This window comes from Chiloscyllium plagiosum, chromosome 5 (assembly GCF_004010195.1).
Source record: "Chiloscyllium plagiosum isolate BGI_BamShark_2017 chromosome 5, ASM401019v2, whole genome shotgun sequence".
In the NCBI taxonomy this organism is placed as follows: Eukaryota; Metazoa; Chordata; class Chondrichthyes; order Orectolobiformes; family Hemiscylliidae; genus Chiloscyllium; species Chiloscyllium plagiosum.
This window is the reverse complement of record NC_057714.1, coordinates 89,069,377-89,080,251: the sequence shown is the minus strand read 5'-3', so window position 1 is coordinate 89,080,251 and position 10,875 is coordinate 89,069,377. Positions and strand designations below refer to the sequence as shown.

The 10,875-nt window shown below is 42.4% G+C and overlaps 1 protein-coding gene across 3 annotated transcripts in view; it reads left to right on the top strand.

Annotated features, from left to right (window-relative positions):
• The window catches only part of LOC122550081 (enhancer of polycomb homolog 1-like), a 250,940-nt gene that overhangs the window by 165,948 nt on the left and 74,117 nt on the right, over nucleotides 1-10,875 (top strand). For all 3 annotated transcript variants that reach the window (XM_043690607.1, XM_043690605.1, XM_043690606.1), the window contains one exon: nucleotides 8,193-8,352. In XM_043690607.1, the coding sequence (XP_043546542.1) occupies nucleotides 8,193-8,352 (160 nt within the window). The remainder of the gene's footprint in view (nucleotides 1-8,192; nucleotides 8,353-10,875) is intronic.

Here is a 10,875-nt window from a genome sequence, read left to right as displayed (position 1 = left end):
GAAGATGAAAAGATCATTGCCAACGGTACTGCAATTTCCTCTCTTGCTTCCCACATAATCCTCGGATATATCCCATCAGGCCCGGGGGACTTGTCTATCCTCAAGTTGTTCAAAATGTCCAACACATCTTCCTTCCTAACATGTATCTCCTCTAGCTTACCAGTCCGTTTCACACTCTGCTCTTCAACAATACAGTTCCTCTCATTCGTAAATACTGAAGAAAAGTACCCATTCAAGACCTCTCCCATCTCTTCCGACTCAATACACAGTCTCCCACTACTGTCCTTGATTGGACCTACCCTCGTTCTCGTCATTCTCATGTTTCTCACATACGCATAAAATGCCTTTGGGTTATCCTTGATCCTTTGAGGATATGCCAAAGCACATGGAAGGTACAGCAGTGGATGTGGTGCATATGGATTTTAGCAAGGCGATTGATGAGGTTCCCCACGGTAGGCGCATTCAGAAAGTAAGGAGGCATGGGATACAGGGAAGTTTCTGGATACAAAATTAGCTGGCCCATAGAGAAAGATAGTAGATGGAAAGTATTCCGCCTGGAGCTTGGTGACCAGTGGTGTTCTGCGGGGATCTGTACTGGGATCTCCTGTTCTGCTGACATGTAAGAAAATTGAATGAATCCAGAATGTTAAGACGCACGTGAGGATGCAACAAAGTGAGCCATATAAATGTTGGTCGATGTATCATGCTGATGTTCTTTAGTTTGTTCTCCATTTATTATGATTAAAATTGCTAATTCAAATGGGAAATGTTGGAATTCTAGCTAATTAATTCAAATATATTTACTTTGACCAGTGAGCGAAATAACAAACGGACATTCATGATTCTAAAGTTGAATTTCTGGCATTTAACTGAGCAGCTTTGCTTCCCTCTTAATGAGAGCATATTGCTTAGTCAAACACTGACTTAGGTTCTACCAAGTAAATTGCAAAGATGGCAAATAAAAGAACCATCCTTTCTACCAATGAAGGTAGTCTCAAGTGTTGAACAAGTCATGCATTTGCTGAACTATTTTGCAACAGATGGAAAAATAAATTTCGGTATGTATTTATTTTGCTGTTTCTGCATGAGTTGAAGCAGTATATAATTATCCAATTTTACTTAATTTTGCTCAAAAGTTATTAAGTTTGTACAAAGGATGCAAGTGGAAAGTGTATGAAAGTACTATCTGTTCTACTTTTAGTTTTCCCCAGTTTCAGCCACAATAACCATCCTTGCACAATGTAGACCTCGAGCATCTTCCCTGGTCTGAACTATGCTTAGGGGAGGTCATTGTTGCTAAGAGGCCATTGCTGCTGTGAGAGTAGTTTTTTGGAGCACTTCAAATTTGAATTATTCCTATTCATTCCCCCATCTTCTGTTTCTCTGTATTTGGTTTTATTATCCCCTTAATCCATCCAGTCCCCAAACTATGTCCCTATCTGCTCTGGTAAGCTCAGGATTACTACCTGAGCTACGAGCTAATTGGTATAGAGTCAACAAGATTAGAGGTAAAGATTGGTGTGGAAGAATTGGTTTGAATTCATGGGACATTTGGCATTAGTACTGGGAAAAGTGAGCTGTTCCAATGGGATGGGCTCCATCTGAATCCTGATGATTCTTGCACCTTGGGCTATAGATGGGACTTTAAACTACAGAGTCGGGGTGTGAGTTCAATTGCATGGAAAATTGTGGAAATGTTAAAGGGGAGGAGGGCTTGGGAAAGGTTACTAAAGATTCCAGAGGGAGGAAGTAATAGGGCAAACAATGGGAAAGGGGCACAAATCTTAACTTCAGATAGTGCAGATGCGAGGACAGATATGAGGGTGTTATATTTAAATGCAGACCGTATACAAAACAAGATTAATGAGCCTTAGCACAGATTTGAAATTGGCATGTTTTGGGCATCGCACAGACTTGACTGCAAGGGGATCATGGCTCAAAATAGTGGGGTTGCCACCTTAATAAGAAATTAAAATAGCAAGAAGCAATATAGGGTCTGAAGTTGCAGAATCTATGTGGATAGAGTTGAGGAGCTGCAAAGGTAAAATGGACTCGTGGGAATTGCGTATAGGCCTCTGAGTAGTAATGAGGATATGGGCTCAAAATAGAAAAGGCATGGAAGTAAGGTACTAGTACATTAATCACGGTGGACTTCAATATGCAGGTAGACTGGGAAAATCAGGTTAGGGGATCCCAGGAAAAGGAATTTCTGGAATGTCTCTGAAAGGCTTTTTGAAGCAGGTCATGGTCGAGCTCACTAGGGAACAGGCAAATGCAGATTTGGTAATATTGCAATTGTTAGGGTTTTTTCCTGAGATTCTTACATACTTGACACAACTGCAGATGCCAATTTCTGTGAACAACCAAAATTTTATTAAGCACAGTACATTAACGCGTTTTCTGGTGAAATGCTTTAACACACTTCATAATGCTTGCGAAACCATGTCAAGGGATCTCTCTGAACAAAGGAAAGTCCTTTTATACAAAATCTTTTTATGCAAGTTTTTAAAAAGTTAGTAAGTTTTTTTTTTCCTGAAATTCTTAGTGATTTGATGCAACTGCAATATGCCAACTTCTGTGAACAACAACCAAACTTTATTAAGTAAATATGGTACAAGCTGTGGAAAAACTCTTAACACTCTTCACCACGCTTGTGAAGCGTGTCGAGAGGTCTTTCTGAACAAAGGAACAGTTCTCCCTTGTATACAAAATCTTTACATCACAGTCAGTTATGCCCACAAGACAACCCCCAGCCATTACCCCACAATCACATGCCACTCAAGACACCATACAGTGACACATCATTTCCAGAAACAGAAACAATGTAAATCATCCCTTAATGGTCAAATTTGTTGTGAATCGTTTTTTTAAAACTATAGGGAGTAGTCAAAATTCCAGCTGCAATGTTCTTACTGATTTTGAATAGGGGGATGATGCAGTTCTTTCACTCTAAATAACTAGGCAATGTAAGTAGCTCTGAATGGCAAGGGATGGGAATGTAAATTCCTTACAATCTACTTGTAAGTCAAGGGCTCCCATCGAGCCTCAGAATATCCCCTTTCCTGCAGGTCAGTACAGCAAATTAACCCTTTAATATGTCATTCTCTCCTTTTTATCCTTCCATGATAACCACCTAGATGGCACTACCAGCTTATTTATAAGACTCTGACAGCTAGCAAGCTTGAGGCAAGTTTGATTAAGGGGCTATTAAAATTGACTATAACTACAAAGATATGAGAACTAGCATTGATTGGATGGGAGCTTAGAGTCATAAAGGCATGATTTGATTTGATTAGATTAGATTACAGTGTGGAAACAGGCCCTTCGGCCCAACAAGCCCACACCGACGACCTGAAGCACAACCCACCCAGACCCATTCCCCTACATTTACCCCTTCACCTAACACTACAGGCAATTTAGCATAGCCAATTCACTTAATCTGCACATTTTTGGACTGTGGGAGGAAACCGGAGCACCCGGGGGAAACCCACGCAGACACGGGGAGAATGTGCAAACTCCACACAGTCAATCGCCTGAGGTGGGAATTGAACCCGGGTCTCTGGCGCTGTGAGGCAGCAGTGCTAACCACTGTGCCACCGTGTAGCCCACAGAAATAGTCCCTTCATAACGGGAGTTTCGGGAATAATTTGGGAAGCACAGAAGATCATCCCAAGGATGAAACATATTAAGAGGAGAATGAGGCAACAGTGGCTGATTAGGGACGTCGGGGGACAGCATAATATGGTGACATTTAGTGTGAAGTGAGAGGATTGGGATGCCTTTCAAAACCTGCAGAGGATGACAACAGCTGAACGTAATATTACTGGGAGTAAGCTAGTTAGTAATACGAAAGAAGATTGCAAGATTGTAGTGGCTATCACTGAAGTAAAGATACTGAGGAGCTGAGATGTCTGAAGTTGCATATATCACCTGGACTAGATGGACTACCCTGAGGTTCTAAAGATAACAGATTGTGGAGGCATTAGTAATCATTCAAGAATCAGTGGAGTGAGTACGCTTGAAAATAGCTAACTTAACACCCTTGTTTAGGACAGAAGGGTGGCAGAAGACTGGAAACTATAGGTCAGCTAGCCTGACCACACTGTAAGATTTTAGAGTCTGTTATTAAGGATGGGATTGCAAAATATCTTGAAGTGCATAGCAAAATAAGTTTGATTAAGCACAGCTTCATCAAGGGGAGGTTAGACCTGACAAATCTGTTGGAATTCTTATGAAGTAATGAGCAAGTTAGACAATGGAGAGCCAGTGAGTGAGATTTATTTTAATTCTGAAAGCCCTTTGAGGAGACACCTATTCAGCACCTTGTCAATCAGAGCCCATGGTGTTAGGGGCAAAGTGATGTCATGGATAGAGGATTGGCTGATAGGCTGAAGGTAGAGAGTGGGGATAAAGGGATCTCTTTCAGGATGACTGCCAGTAATTAGTGGGGTTCAGTATTGGGACCACAACTCTTCCAAGTGACATATTAATAATCTGGTCAAAGGAACTGACTACATTGTTGCTAAGTTTGCAGAGGATACTAAAGATGGGTGATGGTGTAGGCCTTGTTGTGAAGCTAGGGCGCTGTATTATTTCATAAATGCTCTCTGACCTGGTCCTGCCACGTTCAATGACTTGTATCTCTCAGCTCCTATGTGCCATTTGGAATTGTATCCTTTATCTTATTCTGTCTAGTGTCCTTCCTGTCAAAATGAATCAGATCTTCACTGCATTACATTTCATCTGCCAATTGTCTGGTCATTGCATCAACCTACTTATGCCCTTCTGAGGTTCTGCACTATTCTCCTCAAAAGTGCATAATATTTCCAAGTTGTGCATTAACGATCAGGAAGCAGGAACTCGGGGCCTTGTTTCTGAGTTTGTAGGTAACAGCAAGATAGGTGTCTTGTTGAGGAAGTGGATAGGCTGCAGAAGGAATTGGACGTGTTTCCAGAAAATAAATGGAGCTGCAGGACAAAAATGTTAATCAGTCCAATAATCATGGACACTGGTCACTCTTCCAGGTGAAATAAATAACTGTTTCTTAACACAATTTGCAATAGCTGTCCAACTTGATATGTTAAATTATTCAATGGAACCAAAAGTGACTGGTGAGAGTAAACAGCTCCATTGTCAACACCTTCAAGGTTAATATTAACTAGGAGAGAAGCAAAGTGGCAGCAGATGGCATACAATGTGAGAGCATGTGGTTGTGCACTCTTGAAGGAAGAATTGAGGAGAGGACTGTTTTCTAAATTGGCTTCGGAAATCTAAATCACAATGGGACTTTCAGGATTTTCTTAAGGCTTATATGCAGGTACACTTGGCAGTTAGGAAGGCAAATGCAATCTTAGCATTCATTTTGTGAGGGCGAGAATACAGAAGCACTGATGTACTGCTGAGGCTATATAAGGGTCTGGTCAGACCACATTTGGAATATTGAAAGCAGTTTTAGGACTCCTATTTAAGTTAGTGTGCTGGCATTGGAGGGGTGTCCAGAGGTGATTTACAAGACTGATCCTAGGGATCTGGGTTCTGTCTTTTGAGCAGAGGATTCTGGGTCTCTACTCTTAGTTTACAAGAATGGGGGTGGTGGGAGTGGAGAAATGAAACTTGGAGAATAACGAGAGGCCTGGCTAGAAACAACATGGAGAAGCTGTTTCCGCTTCTAGAAGAAACTAGGACCCGAGGGCGAAACCCTTTCAGAATGGAGATGAGGAATTTCTTCAGCCAGAGGGTGGTGAATCTTTTGGAGCACGTTGCCACAGAAGGCTGTGGAGGCTAAGTTGTTGAATGTATTTAAGACAGATGGATAAGTTCTTGATTTAAGGGGATCAAAAGTTACAAGGAGAAGCCAGGAGAATGGTGTCAAGATCCATATCAGCCCTGATCAATTGGTGGGGCAGACATGATGGGCCAAGTGGCCTAATTCTGCTCCTGTATAATGGTCTTATTGCATGTGAAGAGAGGTGGGGGTGGTGATGGGTGCAGGAAGAGCAAAAATGGTCTGATTGGGTGAAAATCAGAAAAGGTTGAATTATGAGAATTGATGCTTAATCAAAGGAAGCAATAAAGAAATACAAGATGTCTGGAGGAGGACAGAATAATTAATGCTGCCTGGAAACAGAAAAGATCGAATAAAATTGGTCTTTTCAAAATTCTTTCAAAGCATTGCTTGCAGTCCATCCCTAGTTGCGCTTCAACTGAGAACTGAATGATTTGTGACATCATTTTAGGAGACAGTTAAGAGGCAACCACATTATTGTGGGTCTGGAATCAAATATAGATAAGACCAAGTAAGGATGATTGATTTCACTCCCTAAAAGGTACGAGTGAACCAGGTGGATTTTCACAGCAGTTGATGGCCATTGTGTACTCCATTACTGAAATGAGTTTTGTATGCCAGAGTACATTCATTGAATTTAAAATCTACCCATTGCATTTTAAACCTTTACTCCAAAGCAATGGCCTCTGCTCCTGGATTAATAGTGCTAGCACAGTACCACTGTACCACTATCTCTCATTTAACTAAGTCTGCTAAATGGCTATCAGGCAATCATTGAAAAAGGTTATGGTATTCCTGACTCCTTTTAGTTCTTCGGAGTTAGATTGTGCAGATTTTTTTTTTACAGCTCTTGTCGCCTTCTATAAGGGTGCAAAGACATTGCTGCCATTCACTGAGCGGCTCAGGAATGTACAGTAGCCAGAATTTTACTTATGGCGGACACTGAAACCACCTTGTGCATTGCAAGTGGGTGACTGACTTCCCCAAACCCCAAGTTGAAAAAAGTCCTGCATCACCTTGTGTTTACCTAGAAGAGAGTAAATATAAATCGAATGGCCAAGTTCCACTTTGTAATGTTATTAACCAACTTTGTTTCAGTTTGACATGTTACAGAAATCGTGCACTGCTTTGCCAATATATTCTGCAAAATGACTTTTTAAATACTATTTCTGTCCTGATTTGAAGTGTTTAAAGTTGACATAAGCAAAATGACTGGCAGCTGTAGTGATGCATATTTATTTCTCTTGAATTAAGACCCTCAGTACATCTTTTAAATTTGTTCTGTGCACCTTTGTAGATGTTGTTGCCAGGTGCTTGAGTTTGTTGTTTGAGCAAAGTGAAGGCAAGTTAAAACCATATTAACTTTTCCATGTAGTGATGCACCAATTTAGTAATTGAGTTTAACTCTGTAGAAGAAAATCGTACTTAAATATCCAATTAATACTCAGTTCCCACTTTGCATGAAAATGTAAACCTTCCAAAAATAATTGCATTACAAACAAACAACACTGCGTAGGATGTCTAAGAACCAATGCTTGCTAAACATTTAGTATATGTTATAAGTGTATTGTCTAAGTATGTAATTATCTGAAGTAATTTCTGTAACTTTCTGTAATATTTTGAATTTTTGAGAACATTAAATATCAAAAGTATTTGGCTTAATTACATTTCAAGATTGTCAGCCTTTTGCTTGCCAGGTAGTGGCTCAGCTGAAAAATGTTCAAATATGTCTGATCTAATATTACTTCTGGGTGTCTAGAAATTGGAAGGATTCAACAGTTGAATTTAACAGTATCTATTATGGCAGAGAATATTGATCATTCCCATTCAAGATTATTGTTTGGTCACCTCCTCCATGTGGAATATTTCATTTGCATATGCAATCACTGGGGGATTCTGGTGCTTCCAACTGAATATTGTCACTTGGATAGAGTGTAAAGTTTTTCATGATATTGTATCTCTGAAGGACCCAATTCCTTGCATTGAAAAAGATTTGGAAAATCATTTTACTCTTTTGCAGTGCCGGTGGGGGATCGAATTTAACTGATATTGGATGCACTTTCCTTGTCACTAGACAAATTGCAGTCCTGTTCACTTATGTAGTGAGAGATTAAGGAAATGTTCCGGAATTTGACAGGTTTTTTTTCCCCTGATCCCCATTTAATAAACTCCACCCCCATAGTGGCTTGGAGATTTGTTTTATTGATTTACTGTATCGGATCTGATTTATAGTTAAACAGATTCCGCAGATGTGAGGTGTTATAGGATATATTGCATAATTGCCAATAAAAGCCTGACTTTATGAGCCAATACAAGTTTTGGTTTGAAAGGTGCTGTTGTCCCAGAATTGATATCTCATTAACAAGTATTGCTATGCATTAATAAATTTTTCTTCACCCTTTTTCAGGAGCACCATCTCCAGCGGGCAATTTCAGCACAACAGGTTTATGGAGAGAAGCGGGATAACATGGTTATTCCTGTCCCAGAGGCAGAAAGCAATATTGCCTACTATGAATCTGTCTACAGTGGGGAGTTCAAGATGCCAAAGCAGCTTATTCACATACAGCGTGAGTATTAAAACTGAAATTTTTAAGCAAAGGTATGCAGTATTTCCAAGTTCAGATGAGTCATAGAAATGTACAGATTGGAAACAGACCCTTCAGTCCAACTCATCCATGCTGACTAGATATCCCAACCTAATCTAGTCCCATTTGCCAACACTTGGTCCATATCCTGCTTAAACCCTTCCTCTTGCAGCTCTTTTATATCTTTCCCTTCTCACTGAAGCGTATGTCCTCTGTTCTGGGCTCCCTCAGCCCAGGGCAAAGACTTTGTCTATTTACCCTATCCATGCCCCTCATGATTTTATAAACCTCTATAAGGTCACCCCTCCGCCTCCAATTCTCCAAGGAAAACAGCGCCAGCCTATTCATCCTCTCCCTGTAGCTCAAATCCTCCAACCCTGGCAACATCCTTGTAAATATTTTCTGAACCCTTTCAAGTTTCACAGCATCTTTCCGATAGGAAGGAGACATAATGGTTAAATGGAACCATCAAGTGAAACTTGGCTCTTCTCTAACAACTTCTGCCTCCTGATGATAGGGGCACAAGCTGCTGTACAGAACCATATTAATCTGCTTCGTGTGCCCTTCATGCATTGATCAAGGCGATCATTGCAGTTGAGTGTGAATCTACTCTTGTCTGAAGTCCATATGTGTTTGCAGCAGTAAATAAGCAGGATATCGAGAAGTAGTCAGTATGAATAAATTTAAGAAAACAGAAGAATGCAGCACAGGACCCTTTGACCCTCTAAGCCTGAACTAACACGTTTTGCCCTTCCATACTAAAACTTTCTTCACTTACAGGATCCATTCCCTCTATTCTCATATTATTTGTCCAGATGTTTCTTGAATGCTACTATTGTCCGCTTCTACCATCACCTCTGGCAGCATGTTCCAGGTAGTCGACACCCTTTGTGTGAAAAATGAGCTTCGCACATCTCTTTTAAACTTCTTTCCTCCCGATACCTTGAACCTGCGTCCCTTAGAAATTGAGCTTAAAAATGTGTTGCTGGAAAAGCGCAGCAGGTCAAGCAGCATCAAAGGAACAGGAGAATCGACGTTTTGGGCATAAGCCATTCTTCAAGAATGAGGGTGTACCAAGCAGGCTAAGATAAAAGGTAGGGAGGGGGGACTTGGGGGAAGGATGTTGGGAATACGATAGGTGGAAGGAGGTTAAGGTGAGGGCAATAGGCCGGAGAGGTCGGGAAGACGATTGCAGGTCAAGAAGGGGGTGCTGAGTCTGAGGGTTGGGACTGAGAAAAGGTCGGGGGAGGGGAAATGAGAAAGCTGGAGAAATCTGCATTCGTCCCTTGTGGTTGGAGGGTTCCTAGGCGGAAGTGAGGGGGGGTGGTGTGGGTGCACGTTTTGCATTTCTTGCGGTTGCAGGGGAAGGTGCCAGGAGTGGAGGTTGGGTTGGTGGGTGGTGTGGATCTGACGAGGGAGTCACGGAGGGAGTGGTCTTTCTGGAACGCTGATAGGGGTAGGGAGGGAAATATATCGTTGGTGGTGGTGTCTGTTTGAAGGTGGTGGAAATGACGAAGGATGATACGATGTATCTGGAGGTGGGGGTGGTAGGTGAGGACCAGTGGGGTTCTGTCCTGGTGGCTATTGGAGGGGTGGGGTTTAAGGGCGAGGACCAGGAAGTGGAGGAGATGTGGTGGAGAGCATCGTCAACCACGTCTGAGGGGAAATTGCGGTCGTTGAAGAAGGAGGCCATCTGGGTTATTCGATATTGGAATTGGTCCTCCTGGGAGCAGATGCAGCGAAGGCAAAGGAATTGGGAATATGGGTTGGCTTTTTTACAGGGGGCAGGGTGGGAGGTGGTGTAATCTAGGTAGCTGTGGGAGTCAGTCGGTTAATGGTAAATGTCCATGTTGAGTTGGTCGTCCGAGATAGAAATGGAGAGATCTAGGAAGGGGAAGGAGAAGGAGGAGTCTGAGACGGTTCAGGTAAATTTCAGGTCGGGGTGGAAGATGTTAGTAAAGTGGATGAACTGTTCAACCTCCTCGTGGGAGCACGAGGTAGCGTCGATACAGTCATCGATGTAGCGGAGGAAACAGTGTAGCTGCGGAAGATGGACTGTTTCACATATCCAAAAAAGAGGCAGGCATAGCTGGGGCCCATGCTGGTGTCCATGGCTACTCCTTTGGTTTGGAGGAAGTGGGAGGATTGGAAAGAGAAGTTGCTCAGGGTGAGGACCAGTTCAGTCAGTTGAAGAAGAGTGTCAGTGGAAGGGTACTGGTTGGTTCGGCGGGAAAGGAAGAAGTGGAGGGCTTTGAGGCCTTCGTGGTGGGGATGGAGGTGTATAGGGACTGGATGTCCATGGTGAAGATAAGGCGTTGGGGGCCAGGGAAGCGAAAATCATGGAGGAGGTGGAGGGCGTGGGTGGTGTCCCGAACGTAGGTGGGGAGTTCTTGGACTAAGGGGGACAGAACAGTGTCGAGGTATACAGAGATGAGTTCGGTGGGGCAGGAGCAGGCTGAGACAATGGGTCGGCCGGGGCAGTCAGGTTTGTGGATTTTGGGCAGG